Source organism: Caretta caretta, chromosome 28, assembly GCF_965140235.1.
Source record: "Caretta caretta isolate rCarCar2 chromosome 28, rCarCar1.hap1, whole genome shotgun sequence".
NCBI lineage: Eukaryota > Metazoa > Chordata > Testudines > Cheloniidae > Caretta > Caretta caretta.
This window is the reverse complement of record NC_134233.1, coordinates 144134-169576: the sequence shown is the minus strand read 5'-3', so window position 1 is coordinate 169576 and position 25443 is coordinate 144134. Positions and strand designations below refer to the sequence as shown.

The window sequence follows — 25443 nt, the reverse complement described above, 5'->3', positions numbered from 1 at the left end:
CGCCTCATCCCTGAGGCCCCCCCCTTGGAAACCCCTCTGAAACCCCTCCACACGACCAGCCAGGGATCCCCCCGGCACCTGTCCTGGCATCCCCCCTGGAACCCCTCCACGACTGCCCAGAGACCGCCTGGCACCCCCTGGCTTGTGTGTGTCCCCCCATGGGGCAGTGACCCCTGTTGGCTGGGCGGGGCCGAAGGGTCGGTGCCCCCTGGTGGCCGGGAGGGGCAGTGCCCCCTGGTGGCTGGGAGGACCTGGGAGGGACGGTGCCCCCTGGTGGCCGGGAGGGGCGGTGCCTGTATTCCCCCCATGGGGCAGTGACCCCTGGTGGCTGGGAGGAGCTGGGAGGGGCAGTGCCCCCTGGTGGCCGGGAGGGGCAGTGCCCCCTGGTGGCTGGGAGGACCTGGGAGGGACGGTGCCCCCTGGTGGCCGGGAGGGGCGGTGCCTGTATTCCCCCCATGGGGCAGTGACCCCTGGTGGCTGGGAGGAGCTGGGAGGGGCAGTGCCCCCTGGTGGCCGGGAGGGGCGGTGCCTGTAGGCCCCCCCACGGGCCGGTGACCCCTGGTGGCCGGGAGGGGCGGTGCCTGTAGGCCCCCCCACGGGCCGGTGACCCCTGGTGGCTGGGAGGAGCTAGGAGGGGCAGTGACCCCTGGTGGCTGGGAGGAGCCGGGAGGGGCAGTGCCCCCTGGTGGCTGGGAGGGGCAGTGACCCCTGGTGGCTGGGAGGAGCCGGGAGGGGCAGTGCCCCCTGGTGGCCGGGAGGGGCGGTGCCTGTAGGCCCCCCCATGGGGCAGTGCCCCCTGGTGGCCGGGAGGGGCGGTGCCTGTAGGCCCCCCACGGGCCGGTGACCCCGCTCTCTGCCCCCCAGGCACGGTGCTGATGACGTCCCTTCGCCGGCTGGTGCAGTTGTGTGAGTCGCTGCCCTCGCAGCGCCGGACCGACCGGTGGCCGGGAGGCGGCCTGTTCGCTGGGCGCCTTCCACCCGCTGCTCTTCGAGAAGAGCCTGGTGCTGCGCAGGAACCCCGGCTCCGACGCCGACGCCTCCCTGCACGGCCGGGTCACGCTGCCAGGGCTCGGCACCCTGAACTGCACCGGGGCCCCCCGGGGGGGGTGAGCGCCCCGCACTGCAGGGGGGCACCTTGGGGGGAGGGGGGAGCACCCTGAACTGCAGGGGGTGCCTGTGGGGGATGATCACCCTGAACTGCAAAGGGTCGCCCTGGAAGGCGGAGCACCCCGAACTGCAGTTCCCCAGGGCAGATGCCCCCCCCCCCCAAGCCCCACAGTCCCCTACTACGCAGGGCGTGGAGGAAATGGTGCAAGGATGGAGCAATGGGAACATGGGGAAGCGACAGGGGGGGGCCTGCAGGGGGGGGCAGCGCTAGGGACTGGGGCTCCCCCACCCCGCCAGAGTCAACCTAGGGTTGCCAACTTTCTGACCCCCTAACTCTGCCCGTTCCCCGAGGCCCCGCCCCTTTCCCCGAGGCCCCGCCCCTTTCCCTGAGGCCCTGCCCCCGCTTACTCCATTCCCCCTCCCTCTGTGGCTTGCTCACCCTCACTCACTTTCAGTGGGTGGGGGAAGGGGGTTGGGGGGCAGGAGAGGGGGCGGGCTCTAACTGAGGGGGCGGGAGAGGGGGCGGCCTCTGGGGTGGGACCAGAAATGAGGGGTTCAGGGTACAGGAGGGGGTTCCAGGCTGGGGCAGGGAGTTGGGATGCTGGCTCTGGGGTGGGGCCAGGGATGATGGGTTTGGGATGCAGGAGGGGAGTGAGGGCTCTGGGGTGCAGGAGGGGGCTCCGGGTTTGGGAGGGCTCAGGGCTGGGGGTTGAGGTCCAGGAGGGGGTACAGACTCTGGGAAGGGGGTGCAGGCTCTGGGGTGGGGCCAGGGATGAGGGGTTTGGGGTGCAGGAGGGGAGTGAGGGCTCTGGGGTGCAGGAGGGGGCTCCGGGTTTGGGAGGGCTCAGGGCTGGGGGTTGAGGTCCAGGAGGGGGTACAGACTCTGGGAAGGGGGTGCAGGCTCTGGGGTGGGGCCAGGGATGAGGGGTTTGGGGTGCAGGAGGGGAGTGAGGGCTCTGGGGTGCAGGAGGGGGCTCCGGGTTTGGGAGGGCTCAGGGCTGGGGGTTGAGGTCCAGGAGGGGGTACAGACTCTGGGAAGGGGGTGCAGGCTCTGGGGTGGGGCCAGGGATTAGGGGTTTGGGGTGCAGGGGGGGTTCCAGGCTGGGGCAGGGAGTTGGGATGCTGGCTCTGGGGTGGGGCCAGGGATGAGGGGTTTGGGGTGCAGGAGGGGAGTGAGGGCTCTGGGGTGCAGGAGGGGGCTCCGGGTTTGGGAGGGCTCAGGGCTGGGGGTTGAGGTCCAGGAGGGGGTACAGACTCTGGGAAGGGGGTGCAGGCTCTGGGGTGGGGCCAGGGATGAGGGGTTTGGGGTGCAGGAGGGGAGTGAGGGCTCTGGGGTGCAGGAGGGGGCTCCGGGTTTGGGAGGGCTCAGGGCTGGGGGTTGAGGTCCAGGAGGGGGTACAGACTCTGGGAAGGGGGTGCAGGCTCTGGGGTGGGGCCAGGGATGAGGGGTTTGGGGTGCAGGAGGGGAGTGAGGGCTCTGGGGTGCAGGAGGGGGCTCCGGGTTTGGGAGGGCTCAGGGCTGGGGGTTGAGGTCCAGGAGGGGGTACAGACTCTGGGAAGGGGGTGCAGGCTCTTGGGTGGGGCCAGGGATTAGGGGTTTGGGGTGCAGGGGGGGGTTCCAGGCTGGGGCAGGGAGTTGGGATGCTGGCTCTGGGGTGGGGCCAGGGATGAGGGGTTTGGGGTGCAGGAGGGGAGTGAGGGCTCTGGGGTGCAGGAGGGGGCTCCGGGTTTGGGAGGGCTCAGGGCTGGGGGTTGAGGTCCAGGAGGGGGTACAGACTCTGGGAAGGGGGTGCAGGCTCTGGGGTGGGGCCAGGGATGAGGGGTTTGGGGTGCAGGGGGGGTTCCAGGCTGGGGCAGGGAGTTGGGATGCTGGCTCTGGGGTGGGGCCAGGGATGATGGGTTTGGGGTGCAGGAGGGGAGTGTGAGGGCTCTGGGGTGGGACCAGAAATGAGGGGTTCAGGGTACAGGAGGGGGTTCCAGGCTGGGGCAGGGATTTGGGATGCTGGCTCTGGGGTGGGGCCAGGGATGATGGGTTTGGGGTGTAGGAGGGGAGTGAGGGCTCTGGGGTGCAGGAGGGGGCTCCGGGTTTGGGAGGGCTCAGGGCTGGGGGTTGAGGTCCAGGAGGGGGTACAGACTCTGGGAAGGGGGCGCAGGCTCTGGGGTGGGGCCAGGGATGAGGGGTTTGGGGTGCAGGGGGGGCTCTGGGTTTGAGGGGGCTCATGGCTGGGGCAAGCTTCTTGCGTGTCCTGGGGCACCGCACTGCGCCCCGGAAGCGGCCAGCAAGTCTGGGTCCTAGGCAGGCGGGGGGGGGGGGCAGGAGGCTCCATGCGCTCCCCCCCCCCCCCCGAATTGGCCAGTTCACGGCCAATGGGAGTGCAGAGCCGGTGCTCAGGGCAGGAGCAGCACATGAAGGTCTGTGGCCCCCCCACTTGGAGCCGAGGGACTCGCCTGCTCTAGCCCCACAGCACCGCGACCGGGGGCTGACCGGAGTCGTCAGGGACCCTTTAGGACCAGGTACCGGACACCTGGTTGCCTAATTTCAACCCCTTGGGCTGCCTTGCTTTGCCGCTGAGCAGGGCACCAAGTTCCCATGGAACCGGGGGGGGCGCGCTGGGTCCCCTGGAACTGGGGGGGCGCGCTGGGTCCCCTGGAACTGGGGGGGGGCGCTGGCGTGTACGTGCTCTCAGCTATTTTTAAATAAACGACTGTGGAAAACCCGCCCCCCCGTGCTGTGGTTGCTGAAATTCCAGCCAAGCCCACAGACAGACCCCCCCTAACTGGGCGCTCGGCCCCCCCGCTTAGCTCCCCCGCCCCCCCCAGCTGGGTGCTCGGCCCCCGCTTAGCTCCCCCACCCCCCTAGCTGGGTGGTCGGCCCCCCCCCAGCTCCCCTGGCCCCCCCAGTTCCCCCGGCCCGCCCAGCTGGGCGCTCTGCAGCCTGCAGCAGCCTGGGGTTTGGCTGCACCCCACCGTGTGCGCTCCAGGCCGCCGCAGGTCCCCACCACAGGCTGCTCCCCTGTGGGGCCCCTCGCTGTCAGCGCCTCCTGCCCACGGGCCCTTCACAAACAGCTCCCAGGTCGCTGGGAGGACAGGCCCCCGCCCCAGCACCCGCCTCCTGCCTCGGGCAACCCGCCCCCCAAGTCAGAGTCATCAGAGTCATCAGTACCAGGGAGAGAACCCAGGAGTCCTGGCTCCCAGCCCCCTCCTTTTCCAGAGCCAGGGGTGGAACCCAGGAGTCCCGGCGCCCTCCCTACACCCCAAAAATAAAGGCTGTCCGGTTAACTGGTAAGTGGGTCCCTGGATAACTGCTGAGGAGTGGGGTATAGTGGGTTTGGGATGGGGGCTGGAAGCCAGGACTCTTGGGTTCTGTCCCCAGCTCTTGGATGGAAGTGATGGCTGGTAGTTGGGGGGCAGGGGGCTGGGAGCCAGGACTCCTGGGTTCTCTCCCGGCTCTGGGAGGGGAGTGGGGGCTGGTGGGTTACAGCATAGGGGGCTGGGAGCCAGGACTCCTGGGTTCTCTCCCCAGCTCTGGGAGAGGAGTGGAGGTTAGAGCAGGGGGGCTGGGTTCTCTCCCCAGCTCTGGGAGGGGAGTGGGGGCTGGTGGGTTAGAGCAGGGGGGGCTGGGAGCCAGGACTCCTGGGTTCTCTCCCGGCTCTACGAGGGGAGTGGAGGCTGGTGGGTTAGAGCAGGGGGGGCTGGGAGCCAGGACTCCTGGGTTCTCTCCCGGCTCTACAAGGGGAGTGGAGGCTGGTGGGTTAGAGCAGGGGGGGCTGGGACCCAGGACTCCTGGGTTCTCTCCCGGCTCTACGAGGGGAGTGGAGGCTGGTGGGTTAGAGCAGGGGGGGCTGGGAGCCAGGACTCCTGGGTTCTCTCCCGGCTCTTGGATGGAAGTGACGGCTGGTAGTTGGGGGACGGGGAGCCAGGACTCCTGGGTTCTCCCCGGCTCTGTGAGGGGAGCGGGGGCTGGTGGATTAGAGCAGGGGAGCTGGGAGCCAGGACTCCTGGGTTCCCTTCCCCGCTCTGGGAGGGGAGCGGGGGCTGGTGGATTAGAGCATGGGGGCTGGGAGCCAGGACTCCTGGGATCTTCCCTTGCTGCTCCAGTTTCCCCCCCACGTAGCGGGGTGACCGCGGGGGCTGCTGCGGAGCGGGGCCTGCTGGCACCTCTGCCCCCGCGGTGGGGGTTTTCACACTCCTGTGATATTTTTGCTCTCAGGAAGGGCGAGCGGGTACGAAACACGCAGCGTGCGACAGGCGCAATGGTGGTTGTGCCGAGCTGCTGCCGGGCTCAGTTCCTGCTTTTCTCTTGCTGTACCAGCAGCAAGGCGGCCCGGGCTGGGCAGAGGCCCTGCTGGGTGAGACCCCTTGCCATGGCTCAGGGCTGCTCCAGCCCAGAGGGGCAGCACAGGGAGTGGGGAATCAGGCAGGGTGAGGAGCCTTCAGAGACAGGGTGTGAGGGGCAGGCGGGTAGCCTGGTATGCCTGGGGCTAGGGGGTTGGCTGGGGGATGGGCATGGGGATGGCGGGGGTGGGTGTCCATCTGTGTCCGTCCCTCTCGTGCCTTTGACTTTCCCAGTGGGCCCGATCTGGAAGCGAATTTGGAGCGCGGTGCGTTGGGGAGCGTTTGCCGTGAGCTGTGTCCTTTGGCCCCTTCAGCTGAGGCCCCATCCCTCCCCACGGCAATAGCCACAAACCCTGTGTAAACATTGTTTCCTCCATAGTGTAGGCGTCACCCGCACCGTGTGTGAGGCAGCAGGGAGGGGGGAGTGTTGACCTGGGAATGTGCCCTGGGGATGGGAGACCTGAGAGCCTGTCACCTGAGCCAGGAGGGGGAGGTAACACCTCTGCCCGGGAATGGGGACAGAGGCTGCAGGAGGGAGCTGGCTGGGGGAGGGGGGGGGGTTAGTTTCAGTTTGGAGCTGGGTGGAGGAACACAGGGAACCCCAGGGCTGGGGTCTGAGCTCCCTGCTCCCCCAGAAGGACTTGACTGAGGGGTCCTGGGTGTACCCACAAGCTCTGTTTTAGACTGTGTTCCTGTTGTCCAATAAACCTTCTGTGTTACTGGCTGGCTGAGAGTCACGGTGAATCCCAGGAAGAGGGGTGCAGGGCCTGGACTCCCCCACTTTCCGTGACACCTTGTTCCGTCACTGGGCCCGAGCCCCAGGAAATCGCTCTGGTGAAAATCCTGGGGTGGGCTGTGGTGTCGGAGGAGGCAGGACCTAACTGTTCCCAGCACGGGGGCGGGCACATGGTGTCTCCATGGGTGTGGGTGGGCACCCCCGTGGATCCTTGGTGCTGATGACCCAGGACACGGTCTCTCTGCTCTCGCTGGGCCAGAGGCTATTCGCTGTTGTACTTAATCCAGGTCACTGATGAAGTACAATGATGAGGTCAACTACCTGAAGGGGGTTCCAAAGAGGATGGATCTCAGCTGGTCTCAGTGGTAGCAGATGACAGAACAAGGAGTAATGGTCTCAAGTTGCAGTGGGGGAGGTCTAGGTTGGATATTAGGAAACACTATTTCACGAGGAGGGTGGTGAAGCACTGGAATCTGTTCTCTAGGGAGGTGGTGGAATCTCCTTCCTTAGAAGTTTTTAAGGTCAGGCTTGACAAAGACCTGGCTGGGATGATTTAGTTGGGGATTGGTCCTGCTTTGAGCAGGGGGTTGCACTAGATACCTCCTGAGGTCCCTTCCAACCCTGCTAGTCTATGATTCTGTGAAGATAAACTCCCTGCTGATGAACTGGGGGTGGGGGAGGAAGCAAAGACTGACAGATAATTGGTAAGTAAGTGTGAGGCTGGGACAGTTGTATGGCGCTCAGCTGGGCCCAGCCAAACCCAGTGAGATGGATAACAACAGCCGGGGCACAGTTATACATCGGGGAACGAGGAAGCCAGGCCGTACCGCAGCACGGCAGGGGACTGAATCCTGGATAGTGGCGACTGGAAAGGACTTAGGGGGCATGGTGGGCAAACAATTCCACCCGCGTGCCCAGCGCGCTGCTGGGGGAAAAGGGCCAATGTGATCCTCAGATGGAGAAACGGGTGGAGTGAGAGGAGCAGGGTGGAGAGTTTACACAGTGCTGATCAGATGGATACTGGCTACTGTGCCCAGCTCCGCTGTCCAGGTTATCAAGGGGAGGCTGAAAAGTTGGCAAAAAGGCAGAAAAAAAGCCCCAGTGATTCAGGATTCGAGGGCTGGAGGAAATGTCTTTACCGTGAGGGATTCAATGCGTTTCGCTTCTCAAAAATCAAACTGACTTTGCTTCCAGTGTCTACGTAGCTTCAAGGGGAGAAAATACCAGGTACTAATGGGGTCTTTAACATAGCAGAGAAAGGCAGAGCAAGAACCAATGGCTGGGCATTAAAGCCAGACACGTTCCAGCTAGAAATCACAATTGTTCGCAGTGCGGGTGATTAACCATGGGAACAAACTCCCCCGAGCAGTGGTGGATGGTCCCTCTCTCGGACTGGAGCCTTTCCGGGAGATGCTTTAGTCCAGCACAAGTGACCGGGCTCCATGCAGGGCTAGCTGGCCAGGATTATGCAAGAGACCCTGCTGGTGTAATGATTTCATGGGAGACTAGCCAATTTAATGATCCCTTCTGCGCCGGGATTTCCATCCCCACAGGGAAGAGGGGAGGTCGGCAGAGGGTCTCTCTCTTGGTGGCCGGTGGGGGGCACGGGTGGGGGCATCCCTGGCAGTTTGCTCTGATGGGTTTAAAAGGGGCAGACGACATAACGCTTTACTAGCCTGTGACATTTCCGGCGATGGCTGGTTTCACAGGTGTGAAGGCAGGTTGACAGCTCTGAACGCTTTGAAGGGCGGAGCAGCTGTTGTCTGTTCATGGCTCAAACTCAGTCATGTTGCCCAGGGAAGCAGCCCCCGTCCTGTTTGCTGCTTCCAAGAGTCTCTCATCTGCCCTCTGCCAAACCCCCTGACACAACTTCTGAAGTAAAATCTGAGGCCCGGCACCGCAAAGGCTGTCTACACACGTTTCTCAGAAACCTGCCCAGGGCAGGGCTCAGCCTTGTGGCATGCGGGCACTGCCGAGGGCTGCAGCATGTCCCCTTGCGCCTCTCGTGCGGTCTGGGGCCAGGCTGCCTGCGAATTGTGCAAATGTGACTGTGTGTCGGCTCCAGCCACTTTTACCCTCAGTAAGGATTTCAGTGTTGGTTCTCCAACAGGGCCGTGGGGGCCGGACCCCAGCTGGGATCAGTCCCAAGGGCCGAGATCAGCTGGGGGAGGCCGAGTCTGTGCCCTAGGCTGGCGCTTTGTAAGGATGGCAACATTTTGATGGTTTCCATGATTTTTATTTTAGGGGGGGAGCTGATTCTTGGGAAACCTTCCCGCAAACAGCCTCCAACCTGGATCAGTGACGTTACCCGGGATCCCCATGAGACACTGCGCTTTCCACGTCAATCCAGGTAAGTGTCTCGGTTCTAGAGCGCGTAGAAAAAATGGGTAGTAAAGAGTCACAGAGTATCAATCTTAACCATAACGGTGCTACTCCGGCCCTCCTTTCCTCCGTCCATCCAACCATCCTTCCCTCCGTCCATCCTTCCCTCCCTCCGACCCTCCAACCATCCTTTCCTCCCTCCATCCATGCTTCCTTCCTTTCCTCCCTCCCTCCCTTTGTCCATCCTTCCCTCCCTTCATCCATCCCTCCTTCCTTCCATCCCTCCGACCCTCCATCCCTCCATCCATTTCTCCCCCTTCCCTCCATCCCTCAGTCCATCCTTCCATCCCTCCCTCCTTCCCACCATCCATCCATCCCTCCCTCCCTCTTTCCTTTCATCCATCCATCCCTCCTTTCATTCTTCCTTTCTTTCTTCCATCCATCCTTCCCTCTTTCCTTCCCTCCATCCTTCCTTCCGAATGATTTCCTTCTCCCTGCCCCAGGAGCTTGCTGGAACCCGACTCCTGGTAGCAGGCCCAGTTCTTTGGTGCAGGCTTCATCTCCCAGGGCTGTTCGAACCCCCCCCCCCCACCATCACACACACGCAATCTCTGAGCGAGCAGACCCAAAGCAGGCCCCAAGCCACAGACAAACACAAACAAACTCAGCCGATAGCATCTTTGCACAATCCCCCAACGGACGGACGTGGTGGTGGTGGAGGGGGCGGGGGGCAGAAAGGGCTTGTGGCTCAACATGCTGTAACTTCTGAGCAAGAAACATGAGGCAGATTCCCGCTGTAGTCACCCCTGCTGGTGCCTCTCAATCTCAACCTGCTCTAGCCCCCTGCTAGCCCAGCCCTGGGTCCCCCTCCCCCAGTTCTGCTGGTGCCCCTCAGTCATGCCCTAGACTTCGCCTCCCCACGGTTTGGTGGGTGAGAACCGGATGATAACAGAGGAAAGATAATTCCTTCGAAGTGTCTTGTTTGCACAAATGCTGAGCTATTTTTTCCTCTCCCTGCATAAGGTTGCCCCCATTGCTACCTGCGATCTGTGGCTGCTGACTCAGCCGTGTCCTCTCCTCACTGATGACATTGGCGGGGCAGCCAGCAGCTCAACATGGCTTTGCCACCCTCACGGCCTTTGGAGAGAGGAGATGCAGTGTCTCACCAGGGCAGAGGCCAGGACTTTGTTCAGCCAAACACTTAGCAAACTGCCCGGCTCAGATTCCCTCACCCCCAAGGGCTTAGCTATTGCCTGAGAAATGCAACTGCGTCTTAACATAGATTTGTTAACAACAGCTGTTCTGTTCCCCTGGGTAGATTGCTTTAAATCCAAGTGAGTCAAGCCACTGACACAAATCAGCAAGCAGGAAATCTTGTTTTAAATCATCGGTTTTAATCTTCTTTTGCCTTTGTACTTCATTATTTTCCTAAAGAAAGGTAGATTCTCATTGGTTGATATAATTTGGGACCTTTCTTTTGCGAACCAGGATGATACAGTGTATCTAACCTCATTTAGTCAAGCAGTTACACAGCATAACATACTTTTATCAGTCCTCATTTTAACATTTGTTGTGATGTTAGAAAATGGTGAATGACACATTTCCTATTGACAAGATGAGGAACTTTTTACTCGTCATTTGGTCATGCTGCATTTGGGTGGAAACTGGAATTCAATGCACAAAACCAGCATTTTAAATTTGTTTTTGTTGCGTAAATCAAACTATTTTACATGTGCTGGACACGTGAAGAGAAAAAGGAAGTTTTCAAACTATGTTTTGCATTTAAAACTGATGGATTTATTAAACAGAGGAACTATTAGTATCTGCAGTCAAGTGAATTGAACTTATTGTTTCTGGTCACCTCACCCTTCAAGATTTTAGAATTAGTAGATCTCATCCTCACACCTAGTTTTTATTCAGGTATTGGAAGAGGAAAAACAAGCTTTCCTGCTTTTTCAACTCCCACTCCATGTCACACAGAATCATGAAGATTAGGGCTGGAAGAGACCTCAGGAGGTCATCTAGTCCAACCCCCCTGTTCAAAGCTTTGAACTGAACTAGCTGAATAAACTTCAATGAAGAAAATATTCCCTCTGCACCTCGTGAAGAAACTACTGGCCTCACAAGCTGGCTGACTTCGTCAACAAACTGTGGTTTCCGGTGCTTAGCCAGTGACATCCACCAATTCAGTGGTTTCATGTCCTGCTTGAATATCGTTGCCACTGTTGACCTGAGTCGTTCACCAATATTCGGAGTGCAGGGGTTGTTTCCACTGGGGGGGGGGGGGGGGGGGGAGAAACTGATGATGGACTCAAGCATTTATTTGACGCCATCCTGTTTATTTACAAAGCTAGCACTCTGCCCAAAAGCTCCTGCTCTTCGTCATTTCTCAGCGATTCTCTGGCTGTCTCTTGGGACTTCCTGCTGTTAGTTCTGTGTGCTGCTGTGGCCTTTCTACTCCCTCTTTCACACGGACCCAGACCCAGCTCTCTCCCTCCGACAACCAGCTTTCTCACTCCAAGGAGAACCCCACAGACTTGGGCTTGGTTTTGTGTGGGTGGCTCCTAGTGTTTCGAGCGACTGTTCCACAAAGGGGCTCTGTTCCTCTGTACATTTGTCGTGAATTCAGGATGGCTACTACACCCACCAGCTTCAATTAGGCTTTGCTCAATCCCCAGCATAATAACAGCATTACTTTTAAAAAATAATGATTAAAAAATTAAAATTTAAATTTAATTAAAAATTAAAAAATAATTATTATTTTAATACATTATAGTGTGCCTCAATCCTGGATTGCAGCCCCCTGCTAGCCCAGCCCTGGGCTCCCCCCAGCTCTGCCAGTGCCCCTCACTCCCGACCCGCAGCCCCTGCTAGCCCAGCCCTGGGCCCCCCAGCTCTGCCGGTGCCCCTCACTCCCGACCCGCAGCCCCCTGCCAGCCCAGCCCTGGGCTCCCCCCAGCCCTGCCGGTGCCCCTCACTCCCAACCCGCAGCCCCCTGCTACCCCAGCCCTGGGCTCCCCCCAGCTCTGCCGGTGCCCCTCACTCCCAACCCGCAGCCCCCTGCTACCCCAGCCCTGGGCTCCCCCCAGCTCTGCCGGTCCCCCTCACTCCCGACCCGCAGCCCCCGCTAGCCCAGCCCTGGGCTCCCCCCAGCCCTGCCGGTGCCCCTCACTCCTGACCTGCAGCCCCTGCTAGCCCAGCCCTGGGCTCCCCCCAGCTCTGCCGGTCCCCCTCACTCCCGACCCGCAGCCCCCGCTAGCCCAGCCCGAGGCAGTCTCCTGGTTGTGGTGCTCTGTACAGGGTGGGTTTCATAAGGCCAGATGGATCCATTGTGATCCTCTCCTCTGATCTCTTCCCTTACCCAAACCACAGGATGACTGCCTATTTAGGGATTGAAATTAGGGGCTTGGTTTTCGGCAGAACTGGGCCCTGGGCAATCTCTCGCCCGCATGGCCCCCCGCCCAGCTGCAGTGGGGAGTTCCAGGCGCTCAGCAACGCTGAGGATCAGATCCAGGTTTGTCTCTTATGTGTCTGTGTCTCAAGCCTGTGGTTTCCCTGAAGAGACTTCTGCTTTTCTGCATTAGCCACCCTTGTTCGTGTGACTTCACCCTGCCCCTCCCGCCCACTGCCCTGTCTATCCATCTGTCTATCATTCACTTGGGCAGCGATGGTTGTCTGGGCAAAGTGTCTGCCCAGCGCTGGGCACAGCAGGCCCTAATCCCCGACTTGGGCGTCCACAGCACAGAGACAGTCTGGCTACAATGGGCCAGGCGGCCCTGCGATAGAAAATGGGGTGTCTTCTCTTCAGCTTCACAGAGGGACAGTTAATGACCAGGAAGAAACCTACTGTGGGGGGTGATTATCCCACAGCTGCCACCGCAAGTTCTCATGCCAGGATGCTGCCGCTGCAGGAGACAAGACGGGCCTCGGTTCCGGTCCCGCCTGGTGCTGCCTAAGGATCTCTGCCCGTAAGTACCAGCTCGAGCAAACAGGCTTTCTCACCACAGGCGGCTTCCACAACAACAGACGTCTTCTGGGCATGTTGAAATTTTTCACAGGTTTTGGCCAACTGAAAATTTGACAAATCCTCCAAAAGTGTCATTGACAATGGACATTTCCAGTTCAACCCAAAAGCCATTTTCCACTGGAAAAGATTTTTCTACCCTCTCTGCGAAGTTGCTGAATGAAGAGATGTCTGGTCCTCATGTTCTCCTTTATCCCACAGGAAAAGGCAGAACAAGATGCAACGGATGGACAAATTCAGACTGAAAAGAAGTAGCGAAGGTTTCAGAAGGGATGGGAATTAACCTCAGGACTATGGTGTATTGAAAATTGTATTGCAATTATAAGCCGTCACTTTAAATCCTAGAATAGCAGGGTTGGAAGGGACCCCAGGAGGTCATCTAGTCCCACCCCCCTGCTCAAAGCAGGACCAATCCCCAACTAAATCATCCCAGCCAGGGCTTTGTCAAGCCTGACCTTAAAAACCTCAAAGGAAAGAGATTCCACCACCTCGCTAGGTAACCCATTCCAGTGTTTCACCACCCTCCTAGTGAAATAGTGTTTCCTAATATCCAACCTAGACCTCCCCCACTGCAACATGAGACCATTACTCCTCGTTCTGTCATCTGCCACCACTGAGACCAGCCGAGCTCCATCCTCTTTGGAACCCCCTTTCAGGTAGTTGAAAGCAGCTATCAAATCCCACCTCATTCTTCTCTTCTGCAGACTAAACAATCCCAGTTCCCTCAGCCTCTCCTCGTAAGTCATGTGCCTCAGCCCACTGATCATTTTCGTTGCCCTCCGCTGGACCCTCTCCCATTTGTCCACATCCCTTCTGTAGTGGGGGGACCAAAACTGGACACAGTACTCCAGGTGTGGCCTCACCAGTGCTGAATAGAGGGGAATAATCACTTCCCTCGATCTGCTGGCTATGCCCCTATTAATACAGCCCAATATGCCATTGGCCTTCTTGGCAACAAGGGCACACTGCTGACGGGGAGGTTTAGATTGGATATTAGGAAAAACTTTTTCACTAAGAGGGTGGTGAAACACTGGAATGCGTTGCCTAGGGAGGTGGTAGAATCTCCTTCCTTAGAGGTTTTTAAGGTCAGGCTTGACAAAGCCCTGGCTGGGATGATTTAACTGGGAATTGGTCCTGCTTTGAGCAGGGGGTTGGACTAGATGACCTTCTGGGGTCCCTTCCAACCCTGATATTCTATGATTCTATGATTCTATGACTCAGGGATTTTCCTGGTCCTACTTGCAGGCTGGGGGCTCTGTAGGGAAGCAGGAGATCTGGGTCTAGCATTGGCCAGTCTGCAGATAGCCTACCACAAAATGGGGTGAGTTGGGCCTTTCTGCCTTATGGAGCAGCCTGCTTTCTCTCTCTCTGTTTCGGTTTGTGTGTGACAGGGCTCTGGATTCTAAGAAGTAAACTCATGTTGCTTTGCAACCCTACAGCAAGGGTATTTTATGTTTTTATCTAACGTGTGTGTGCGTCTGCACATGCATGCCATGAACATACAGGGGCTAACTGACTCAGGGATGGGGGCGAATTCTCCAGCATTTGGAAATTAGGCATCTCTTTCTTATAGTTTCTCAGATCTGGGTTGTATGCAGGAGCCCGGTGCTGGGGCGATATGAGACCCCAGAATGTTCCCACAAATCTATTTAATCCCGGGCTCCTCTTTGACCCCACGGCCGGTGGGACGCACTCACTTCTTCCCTGATTTCTCCTAGGTTGAAGACGGGCAGCGCTCGGAGAGATCGTGGGTCACGAAGCCACGTGTGGGGCAGCATCTGGTGCTCAGTGGGGCCGATGTTTCCCTGACCCTCGTGGGACACTGCCCCAGCTTGTCCCTCGCGTGGCCTGGAGCTTTGCAGCAAGATGACCTCCAATTACAGCAGCAACAGCAGCTTGGCGGACCCAGTCTTCGTGGGGCTGTACGCCCTCATCTTCACGCTGGGGCTGGTGCTCAACCTGGCCGCCCTCTACATCTTCTTCCGCTGCAGCAGCGTCCGCTCCTTCACCACTGTCTACATGAAGAACCTGGCCGTCTCTGACCTGCTGCTAGTGGTGTCGCTGCCCGTCCGGATCTATTACTATAGCGGGCGGCCCAGTCTGGGAGTCCAGGTCTGCGAGATCACGGGGCTGCTGCTGCTGGTCAACATGTACGGGAGCATCTTCCTGCTGACCTGCATCAGTGGGGACCGCTGCATGGCCGTCTGCTTCCCCCTGCACCCCCGGGTCAAGGCGCTGCGCAAACAGGCCAAGTACATCTGCCTGGGCGTCTGGCTGCTGAGCTGCGCCGGTACCGTCCCCACCTACTTCACCCAGCCTGGGAAGGAGCCGCCGTGGGACCACTGCTTCGACAACAAGCCCAAGTACGTCACCCAGCCCAGCGTGTCCTCGGCCATGGCTCTGTGCTTCGTCCTGCCGCTGCTGGTCATGGTGGTCTGCTCCTGGGCCCTGCTCCGAGCCATCCAGCGCAGCGCGGCCGCCCAGATGGAGCTGGTGAACAGCGCCAAGATCCGCAGAATGATTGTGGCCAACATCACCATCTTCCTAGGCTGCTTTCTGCCTTTCCACCTGGTGCTGATCTGCTACCAGGTGGATGCCCTGCAGGGCGACATGCTGGACTTTTCCTACCGCTGCACCTTGCTGGTGGCCTCCGCCAACGCGGCCCTGGACCCGCTGGCCTATTACTTCGCCACCGAGACCTTCCAGCGCATGGTGGTGATGGATAATCTGCGCAAGGCCTGGGGCTTCCACAGTGACAGCGCCGAGGGGCAGAGCCGCTCCCAGACTGCACTTGGGCAATGCGTCTACCTGCAGAACACCATGTCTTTGCCTAACAGCACTCCACTGGTGGGCAGCCCCAACAGGGAGCCCAGGAGCTAACCGGCCATGGGGCTGGGCTCCCCTGGGCAAGGCACAGGGCAGTGGGACATGCATGAGCAGGGCTGGGAGCGAGGGAGGTGTGCAGTTTGGTATTTGGGCATCCCAGGCTGGGTTTGTGCTGGGACGGGGGTGTCGCCGGCTTGGGTTACGATGGGCGCTGGGACGTCGCAGGCTGGTTTTGTGCCGGGCGCTGGGACGTCGCAGGCTGGTTTTGTGCCGGGCGCTGGGACGTCGCAGGCTGGTTTTGTGCCGGGCGCTGGGACGTCGCAGGCTGGGTTTGTGCCAGGTGCTGGGACGTCACAGGCTGGGTTTGCACTGGGCGGTGGGACGGGGGCGTTGTGGGCTTGGGTGGCACTGGGAGCTGGCGGTGGCAGTCTCTTGGCTAGGGAAATGTAGTGCTCGTTGCCCTTTAACTCTGCTCAGAGCTTCGCATGGGTCCCTTCTTGTTCTCACCAGACTGTTAACCCGTGGGAGGTGTTATAATCAGCAAGGGCCCAGCTGTGAACTGTCACCCTGAGCTGCCCAGGGCTCGCAGCCCCATCTCCTCATCATGGGGCCCAGAGACCCCGAGCTCCCCTTTCCCCCAGCCCGGCTCGCAGCTGCCTCTCCATGCAGCGAGGGCTGCTCAGGGGTGCGTGTGTGTGAAATTGGGCAGAGGGGGGTGTTAATTGGGGCTGAGCCTGCAGGGTTGTGGCATGGGGAGGCGTCTCACCATCCCAGGCCTCCACTGCAGCCCGGGGGCCAGCATAGTGCAGCGTTTCCGTCGGGTGTGCTGATGGGGTTTGCCCTGAGGTTTCACGCCGAGGCTCCTGGCGAAGGCAGCAGGAATTTCCCCCCCGAGCAGCAAGCGCTTGCGGTTAAACCGCCCCACCCCGGTGCCAAGGATGACTCAGGGCTTGAGCAGCGGCCGCTCCTGCTCTGGGCTCCAGGGGTCCCCAGTTCCGTCCCCGGCTGTCGGTCATCACACGGGCATTTCTACTCTGAGCAGCGTCTGAACCCCAGTGTCCTGTCTGGGCCAGCACCGGGGTGGAACCAAACCCAGAGCTTGAGCATCAGACATGCAGCCTGTGCCAGCCAAGCCCCGCTGAAACGGGCTTTAAGCTGCACGGGGCAGGCCAGGGTTTTGTGAGGCCAGATTTCACAGGAGCGCAGCTCCCATCTGGGTGCATCAAAGAAGTTTTGTCTGCTGCGGGGGTGACCCTCTGGGAGCCTGAAATTCTGGCCTTTAACTGATCGGCCTGGCCAGTCCTGACTCTGCCCCGGGGTTTCGAAGAGTCTCTGTGGCAGCCCAAGGGAGCGGCCAGGCTGGGCGGGCGGCTCGGGAGAGCCGCAGCAGCCCGGGAGCTGGTTAGGGCGGGGAGCCAGGACTCGGGTTCGGGGCCTGACTCTTGGTGGGAACGGAGGGTGACGCCAGAACTCCTGGGCTTCTGCCAAGCGCGTGCCAAATCCTGTCCCCCCTAACCGGCTCGGGTTCCCTGGCGGTGCAATGGAGTTAATGCCACCCGACTTCGGACGGGGGGTGTTTGCTCGCTCGAGATGCCAGGACACAGTGGAGCCCCGCGGCCTGGCAAAGGGGCCGGAACTCAGCCACTTTGTGACATTTGCACTTTAGCGCCGGCACAGGAGGTAATAAGCACGTCGGGCCAGACGGTGGTATTCAGGGGGCTGCCCCCCCTGCCCTTCCCCTCCACAGGCCTCTGCCAGCATGGGCTGGGCATGCAGCCAGGAACCTCCCCCGTGGAAGGAGGAACAGGCGGTGGGGGGGGGGGGGGGGCGCGTGTGTGTGCGTGCGTGCATGCGGGGGGGGGGGGGGGGGGGGCTGTAGTAATAATGCAGGAGACTCTGAGGGGTTGGACAGGGGAGGGGCTGTGCCTGGACCCTGGGGCTTGATCCTTGTATTTGCAGTGACTCATTTCCAGCTCTGATGGGGCTGGTTCTTTTACAGCAGCAGCAAATAAATAATAATTTTGAAGCAAGAGGCAAGTGTGACGCTGCAGGTCACTGGGGGCACTGCCGGGGTGGGGGCCCTCAGGCAAGAAGCATGGCTGCTAATACCCCCCCCCGGGTGCTTGCCCCTCCACCCCCCTGAGCTCCCAGCCCTTCCACTCACCCCACTGCCCCTGATTCTGGTGCCTTTTGCTGAATAGAGGGCAGGAGGCCCAGCAGCAGAGCACCTGGCCTGTGAACTGGTTTGGTTTATGTGTGAGCGTGTCCATTGGCGGGTGGGCTGGGTTGGTCCAGGAGTGTCTGCATGTCTATGGGGCGTTTATAGCATGTGTCTAGGGTGGTGTTTGGGGGGTCTGTAGGGCTGTCTATGGTGGGTGTGTGGGTGTGCATATGGGATTATTGATGGGCTGTGTCTGTCTGGGGGCGTGACTATGGGGGAGATCCTAGTATGTGTGTTTTTGGGGGCTGTTCATGGGGTCTGTGGTTCTACCAGAGTTTTTATGGGGTGTCTGCCTGTATCTATAGGGAGCGTCTGGGGGGGGGCACTTGTTTATATAGGGTGCTTGTGTGTCTAGAAGGGATGTTTGGAAGGGTGTCTCTATCTGGGCTGTCGAGGATGTTTGTGTGCGCCTGTTGGGGTGGTGTTCATGGTGTCTATAGGGGGTTATTTATGGGGCTGTCTATGTCTAGGAAGGGGTGCTCTAGTCCTTTGATCACAGAGCCCTGTGGGGGCGGGGAGGGGTTATCACAACAGGGCCCACTGCCCGCTGGGATGGTCGCCCCCTCCATACACAGGTCCCAGAGGGATTAGGGGGATCATGGGGGGCACAGATCCCCATGGCCAGGCTGGTATCTGAGCTGGTCTGAACTCGGTCCAAATCAGAGACCACCAGCCCCGTGCCAGTCAGGGAGGTGAGACTGGGTTTGCGCCAGGCATCGAGCCCTGTGCCCAGGGGAGAGGAGCTGACAGTGGACTATGCCCGTTTGCCCCTCCCCCATCACAGACCATGGGGCAGTGAGGGGTGATTCCCCTCATGCTCCCCTCCCCCCGCCCCAGCTAACGTCCATGGGGCAGCAGGTTCAGTTTTTAGACTTTATTTGCTCATTTCTTTCCTATCAAACCGCCCAAGACCGAGGTTTCGGCTCCTCGTGCTAACGGCGCCGATTCCCCACCGGCCCCGATGCTCCTGGGGATTTTATCCCTGCTCGGGTGTGGTGGGAGGGCTGGCCGAGCCCCCGGCATCCTAGGGAAGGGGAAGGGGCTCCGGCGGCACTGGCTGGGTCAGACGACGACCCGCCCGCTAACCCTCAGCCGAAGACCGGGGCCAGTCCGGGAGCGTGGCGCGGGCGGGAGCATGGCACGACGTGGCTGTTGGCGTTGCCCCCTGCCCCTCTGGGCTGTCCCCATTGTGCAGAAAGGGGCAGTTAAATCCCCCCGCCTGGGGTCCCCCTCATCGCCCATCTTCAGCCCCCTTCCCCCCAGGGTCAGCGCCCGTCAGCGCCCACTCCTCAGCACTCAACACCCTGTAGTTGAGGCTCCGGTAGCTGGAGACGTCCTGCCTGCGGCTCGCCTGCGTGGCCTCGTAGAGCTTCCTGACCACCGGGGGCAGGGGCTCGAACCCGCCCAGCCGCGCCAGCTCCTGGCAGTAACCCCACTGCCGCCGCCCCAGCTGGTGGAAGTGCCTGGGGGCCCCGCCGGCCGCGAGGTGCTGCCGCAGCTCCCCCTCGGCGGCCGCCTGCCTCTCGGCAGCGGAGGGCAGGCGGCAGGCGCCCCGCAGCACCGCCAGGCAGAAGAGCAGCTGGCAGTGGAAGTGGGGGAAGGGGCAGATCTGCTGGCAGACCCCGATGAAGAAGAGGTCAGGGTGGTGCGGGGGCAGCAGGTGCCGATACAGCGGCGTCACCGTGTGGGCCGTGATCCGCAGGCCCAGGCGGGCGGGCGCCAGGAAGGGGAAGCGGTACCGGTACCCGGTGCAGAGGATGAGGACGTCGGCCCTGTGCTCGGCGCCGTCCCCGAACTGGACCGTGTCCCCGGCCACGGCCACCGCCGGCATTGCCTGCAGCACGTTCCCGGGCAGCGGGGGCAGCGGGGGCTGCCGGTGGCTCAGGATCACCCGCTGGGCCACGGGGGCCAGCTGCAGCATCAGGTCCACGCCGGACGGGCCGGCCCCCAGCAGCACCACGGTGCGGCCGGCAAAGGGCTCCGGGCCGCGGTATTCGTGGCTGTGCAGCAGCCGGCCTGGGGGGAGGGAGAGGGGGTGAAAAGGGGAGCCGCGGGGGTTCCCCACGCACAGGGCTGCCCGACCCCATAGAGCGTCTCCCTCCTGCTGTATTTGCCAGGGCAGCCCATGCCCGGAGCCCAGAGCAAAGGGCGGGTCACAGGAGGCTCTTACCTGGGAAGGTCTCCAGGCCGGGGATGGCGGGGATGAAGGGGTCGGAGTAGTGACTGCAAAGGGAGCAGAAAGAGGGACCCTATTACTGCTTCCTTGGGGCTGCCCTTTGGGGCCTGGGGCCCCCCATTTACTTACAGAGGCCCCCCAGGGAGGGGGGAGTCTCCAAACTCCAGCCCAGGACCAGAAATTTGCTCACCCCCTGGGGAGGGGTTTTTCTGGGGCTCCCCCTTGACACCCCAGGGACTGGTCCATGACTGCCCCCAACACCCTGGGTTCCCCCACAGCCACGGTTTTTTACCCCCCCCCCCCCCAGGTCTGGGCTTCCCCACAGCCACCCTCTGCACACCCCTAGGGACCCTTGCACCCAGGGGAGAGGCCTCTGCAGAGCACACAGCCCCCCCTGCAGAGCCGGGAACCCCCCCCCCCACGCACCCACCCACCCTGGCGAGTGACCCTGCTCAGCCTCTTTGCCAGCAGCTCCGAGGCGCCCGCAGGGCCGGGGGAGCAGCAGCAGGAAACTGGGAGCGACCCCCCCACCCCACGCGATTGCCCGAGGGCCTCACCCGCTGCAGACGATTACAGCATCGAAGCGCTCGGTCACTTGCACCGTCCGGTCCTGGGCCCGGCAGGTGGTGACATCCCAGCCGCCCTCGGGGCCCTCGGCCGGGCTCACGGCATCCACCAGCCACGAGAACTGGAAGGGGAGACAGGACAGGTCAGATCCGGGCGGCGAACAGTAACAACCTCAGACGGGGACTGCCGGAGCAGCCCATGCAGGGGCCTTGGCTGGGCAGGGTCTCGGCTGTGTCTCTGGGGGGGGGTCACGTCCTGCCGGGGCGAGCAGGTGTCCGGTTTTCGACCCTGGCGGCTCCGGTCAGCACTGCCGACTGGGCCGTTGAAGGTCCAGTCCTCAGGGCTGCAGAGCTAAGGCAGGCGTGTCCCTTGGAGCACCGCGCTGCACCTCGGAAGCAGCCAGCCGGTCCGGCTCCTAGGTGTGTGGGGAGCGGGGGGCTCCGTGGCACCGGCTCCCCCTGCCCCGAGCACCGGCTCCACACTCCCATCGGCCGGGAAGCTGCCTTAGCCCCGCTGTGCCGCTGACCGGGAGCTGCCCGAGGTAAGCCTGCACGCCAATCCCAAACCCCAACCTGCTGCCCCAGCTCTGAAGCCCCCCAACCCAGAGCCCCCTCCTACACCCCAAACCCCTCATCCCTGGCCCCAGCCCAGAGCCTGTACCCACTCCCACACCCCAGCCCCGAGCCCCGCCCAAACCTGGAGCCCCCTCCTGAATCCGAGCCCGCATCCCCAGCCCAGAGCCCTCTCCCGCACCCGGAACCACTCATCCCCAGCCCTACCCCTTCTGCACCCCAACCCCTTGCCCTAGCCCCGTGAAAGTGAGTGAGGGGGAGCGAGCCACCGAGGGAGGGGGAATGCAGTGAGCGGGGGGATGGGGACTCGGGGAAGAGGGGGCCTCGGGGAAGGGGCGGGGGTAGGGTGTTTGGTTTTGTGCCAATAGAAACTTGGCACCCCTAGCCGTGGCCCAGCTCTGTGCTCAGGCCCGGTCTCTGGGTGGAGGGAGTTGGGGGTCGTGTCCTGCCAGGGCCCAGCTCCGTGTTCAGGCCTGGTCTCTGGGTGGAGGGGCTGGTCTGTACCCCTCGGGGGGTCTGGTCTGTGCTCCTAGGGGGCCGCGTCCTGCCAGCCAGGGCCCAGCTCCGTGCTCAGGCTCCGTCTCTGGGGGGCAGGCAATAGGGATCCCCAGGCGTTCTGCTCCGCCCAGCCCCCCCACTCACCCTGATATGCTCTCGGACACAGAAGTGGTCGGCGTAGCTTTCCAGATAGGCCAGCACGTCCGAGTGGTGCAGGAAGGACGGCAGGGAGGGGTCGAAGGGGAAGTCTGGGAACGCCATCACCTCCTTGGGCAGGTTGGTCCTGGGGGTGCAAACACCGGTTAACACCCCCCCCCTCGCCAGGAGGGATGTGCTGCCCTCCCCTCACAAGGTCCCCGACCCCTCCTGCACCTGCCTGCTCCTTCCAGGGCTCGGCATCCCCAGGACTGGCCCATGTGGGTAGCAGAGGGTGCCCCAGCTGCAGCGGGGAATGAGGGAGGTGTGGAGAGGGGGCAGTGAGGAGATAGCCCCCCTGGGAAGATGGGGGGGCTGGTCTCAGGGGAGGGGATCCTACCCCCACGAATACTTGGAGGCTTGGCAAGCTCACGGGACTCTGACGCTAGGAACAACTCCTCTGACCCTGCCTGGTGCCCAGAAACACATGACGCTTGCGGCCCCATGCCGGCTACCTGAGGTCCCGGTACATGCTGGAGTGGATGGGGAGCCCGTCCGGGCTCTGCCCCGTCTCTTCGGTATAGACCCAGGTGCCCCCGACGCGGCCGGACGCCTCGAACACCACGGGGGGCGCAAAGGACTCGGGGCAGGCAGCAATGTGACGGGCTGCGCACAGCCCGGCTGCTCCTGCCCCGATCACCACCACCCGCAGCTTCCCTGGGGCCGTCATCCTGCAGCGCGGCTGGGAACAGGCAAAGCAGGGGATGTGAGTTGGGGCCCAGGCCTCTCTCGCTCCCGCCCAGCCTTCCCGCTACCCAAAAACTCCCTGCAAATGCCACAACCCGCCAAAGTTCCCCATTGCCCCTCACCCCTAGATCTCTCCCAGCCACTCCGTCCAAACCCTCCCCTCACCCACACCCCCATAACTACCCCCCACTTTTCCCCTCCTGCCTCCTCACTAGAACAGGCTCCTACCCCGTTCACAGGCACAAAACACGTCCAAAGCCTGAGTGGACTTTGGCCACATCTCACAGACACTCAGCAGATTCCCCACATGCCGTCACGCTGCCGTAGTCACCAGGGGAAAAACTTTTGTAAAGAGTTTGGCACCCATATCCCCAAAACCTTCCCACCACTGACTCCAGACAAAGTAGTTACACCAACAGGGATCCCTTGCCCAGCACTGAGGTGCAGCTGCCTCTGGGGTAGAGTGTAAGGATTATTTATAGAGATGTAAGGGACATGGAGGAGGGGGATTTTTATGTGTGTATGTTTGTGAGGCCTAGTCTGGAAACCTTGGGAATATTGAGAAAAATGGAAAAGAAAGAGCAGTGCAAGAACTTTTAGAGTTGCTGCCCTTCAGTCCTTCAAAAGTGCTTTCTACTAATAACTCGGAGGTTTTTACAATTAATCAAATGTGTCTCTAGCAACACGAGTTTCTGCTATTTCTGCACGATAATATCAGGTCATTTCTGAGCCCACAGGATGCAACCTTCCTCTTTGGTTACAACAACATCGATAAGTGTCAGAGGGGTAGCCGGGTTAGTCTGGATCTGTAAAAGCAGCAAAGGGCCCGGTGACACCTTATCGACTAAGTGCCGTAGCTCTCGTGGGTGACTCCCCACTTCCTGGGATGGGTGTCGATACTGATGTGTTCTCGTATCAATGGGTTTTTTTTTCTTGTTTGCTAACCGGCAAAAAAATACACCCAAGTGCCCCAATACCAAGACTAAACCATTTATACTTATTCCAGATATATCCTAAACAGGGTTTGTTATGTGCTAACACATCTGATTCTTAAAGAAATAAAGAAAGTTTACTTCTGATCCGCAAGTAACCAGGTATTTCAACTGTCCCTCGCATTCTCTAGCGGGTTTACAGGGTCAGGAAGTGAAAGATAACCCTGTTTCCAGCTGACACTGCGGGGGATATTCCCCCTCCGTGGGGCCAGGACACTGGTCTCTGACCAGCGCAGCAGGGCAGGGGGTGGGGGTCTCAGTCCCTTTGTTGCTGGCACCTAGTGCCAAGAGGCTAAACAACAGCTGAAGTTGGTTTGTTACCCGGTGTGCTACACCCAATATTTACAACGGGGTGGAGAAGCAGAAAAGTTTATTTGAAGCTTTAAATAGGTACAGGGAGATTTGAATTTTAAATTTTGTATATAGAGCAGGAAGTTACATAGGCTTTTATACATTTTTTTTTAGCATATTTATTTAATAGCAAGCTGCCCTAAGTATTTATATAGCCAGCCAATTCAGTTTTTAGCTAGTTTTTTTATTTTTTGTATTATTTGTTAAACTATATATAAAGCTGCTTTATTCAGCATTGTTTTTTTTATATTTGCCCTGTGTGGCCTTGCTTAGTTTTAGGCAGTCTGACTTTGCAGCATATTGTTGCAGATTCTCAGCATAACTGCTGTGTGTGCCTCCAGCCGGGGGGGGCCAAGGACACTTGGGCCTAGTACGCAGAGCTGCTGCGAGTGCCTCCAGGCGGGAGGGGGGCCAAGGACACCTGGGCCTAGTGCAAGGGGGCTTCATTGACACTCGTGGTCTTTTATCCCCTCGAGTTACCTAGTGGCCATGCCCCAGTGTTCCCAACACCTTCGCCCCAGGCAGGGGCTGCCCCCCAGCTGCTCCCTGGGGCTCCGGCAGAAGGGACGCCCCTCAGTTCACCCTCCTGGTAACTGGGGCTCCCACCCCACCCCGGGCACGGCTCATTGCCCGCCCCCTCTCAGCCCCACGGCTGCCCCCGACTCACCCACTGCACTCAGACCCACATGCTCCTGCCTCGGTGGCACCCCATACCATGCTGGGAGTTGTAGTCTTCTGCTTCCTGCCCAAACTTGGCGCCGAGGTGTGGGGTCCTGTATCCCCGTCTGAACCTCCTCAGCGCCCCCCCCCGCCGCTGCCCCGGGGAGACAGCAACCAACCCCCTTTCCCAGAGGCCAGAAGGGCGCCAGGGTTGGGTCCGGTGAACTGCAACCCGCACCAGTGTCTCCGCAGGCTCAGTGCGGCCGATGGAAATCAGTACAACCAGCATTTGGAAGTCGGGTTTTTAAGAGTTATGTCAAACGGCCTTAAATGTGCTGGAGACGTAAAAAAAAACGCTGAGCAAAGCGGGTGAAGTGGCGTGAGACTCGAGGTTGGAGGCGAGTTAGCGATAAGTTAGGACAAGCCCCCAGGGCATGTTGTAAACAGATCTGGGTCTTAATGACTCTTCTAGACGAAAGGTGGCTGTCTGTGGTGCTAATTACTGGGATGGCACTTACCCCTCAACGGAGCAACCGGGACAAGCGCGGCAGGAAGTGCGGCTACCCCAACGAGACCCTGCCCCACGTCCTGTGTGGATGCCAGCATCACTCCGGAGCCTGGCGGCACAGCCACAGTGGATGCCAGCACCATCCCGCCGTCCCTGGGGAAGGTCACCGTCCCTGAAATGAACAGCCGGCTGCGACCCGACATTGTCGTGACTGATGCGGAAGAGAAGAAGATCCTCATGGTGGACGTCACTGTGCCATTCGAAAACAGATCATTGGCCTTCCACGAGGCCCGAGCTCGGAAGGTGCTGAAATACAGCCCGCTCATGGTGTCTGACACCATCAGGTGGTCCAAAGACATACACACAGAGCACATCATGGGACACCGACAGTACCAGGTGTTAGGATATAGATATTCAGGCCTGTCGGTAAAGGCCTGTACTCTAAGAATTTAGGTGTATTCTTATCACTTAGCTAGTTCTAGAGGTATAAAAGAAAGAATCAAAATCACTGTCTGCCGGTGTAAGGGCCTTCTCTCACCGTGACAGTCCGAGGCCCTGTTCTTAGGCTAAGGCCTTTGGCTAAGCAGCAGAGGCAGCCATGAGCTGGGAAGCGACCCCTCACATTCCAAACTAGTCACATTGAAAGAAGGTGCTATTGGGCTGTTA

The 25443-nt window shown here is 60.4% G+C and overlaps 2 protein-coding genes across 7 annotated transcripts; one reads left to right on the top strand and one right to left on the bottom strand.

The window, feature by feature from the left end:
* Positions 1–3420: 3420 nt before the first annotated feature.
* Positions 3421–25177, top strand: LOC125629672 (lysophosphatidic acid receptor 6). 4 transcript variants are annotated; one of them, XR_007354469.2, is made up of 4 exons: positions 4267–4389; positions 8423–8528; positions 14243–17030; positions 24742–25177. XR_007354469.2 is itself a non-coding variant. In XM_048835057.2 (3 exons), the coding sequence occupies exon 3, from the start codon at positions 14391–14393 to the stop codon at positions 15402–15404; it is 1014 nt and encodes a 337-aa protein (XP_048691014.1). In that variant the 5' UTR covers positions 3421–3621; positions 8423–8528; positions 14243–14390; the 3' UTR covers positions 15405–17161. The 4 variants fall into 4 exon arrangements, 3 of the variants coding, with proteins under 3 accessions (XP_048691014.1, XP_048691013.1, XP_048691015.1); XM_048835057.2 differs by lacking the exons at positions 4267–4389; positions 24742–25177 and adding an exon at positions 3421–3621 and having other exon boundaries at positions 14243–17161; XM_048835056.2 differs by lacking the exon at positions 24742–25177 and having other exon boundaries at positions 14243–17161.
* LOC125629671 (uncharacterized) lies at positions 18431–22594 on the bottom strand. Of its 3 annotated transcripts, none has more exons than XM_048835055.2 (6): positions 22495–22594; positions 22035–22261; positions 21529–21667; positions 20305–20435; positions 19742–19794; positions 18431–19587 (listed from the first exon to the last, which is right to left on the bottom strand). In XM_048835055.2, the coding sequence occupies exons 2-6, from the start codon at positions 22247–22249 to the stop codon at positions 18803–18805; spliced, it is 1323 nt and encodes a 440-aa protein (XP_048691012.2). In that variant the 5' UTR covers positions 22250–22261; positions 22495–22594; the 3' UTR covers positions 18431–18802. The 3 variants fall into 3 exon arrangements, with proteins under 3 accessions (XP_048691012.2, XP_074979934.1, XP_074979933.1); XM_075123833.1 differs by lacking the exon at positions 22495–22594 and adding an exon at positions 22450–22465; XM_075123832.1 differs by lacking the exon at positions 22495–22594 and having other exon boundaries at positions 22035–22390.
* Positions 25178–25443: the final 266 nt, after the last annotated feature.

Excerpts from the sequence above, each read along its gene's own strand:
- LOC125629672 (XM_048835057.2), top strand. The coding sequence starts at position 14,391 with ATGACCTCCAATTACAGCAGCAACAGCAGCTTGGCGGACCCAGTCTTC.
- LOC125629671 (XM_048835055.2), bottom strand. The coding sequence starts at position 22,249 with ATGACGGCCCCAGGGAAGCTGCGGGTGGTGGTGATCGGGGCAGGAGCA. Across the intron at positions 21,668-22,034 it reads AGCATGTACCGGGACCTCAG|GACCAACCTGCCCAAGGAGG; the intron begins GTAGCCGGCATG and ends TTGCACCCCCAG. Across the intron at positions 19,588-19,741 it reads CGGCCTGGAGACCTTCCCAG|GCCGGCTGCTGCACAGCCAC; the intron begins GTAAGAGCCTCC and ends CCCTCCCCCCAG.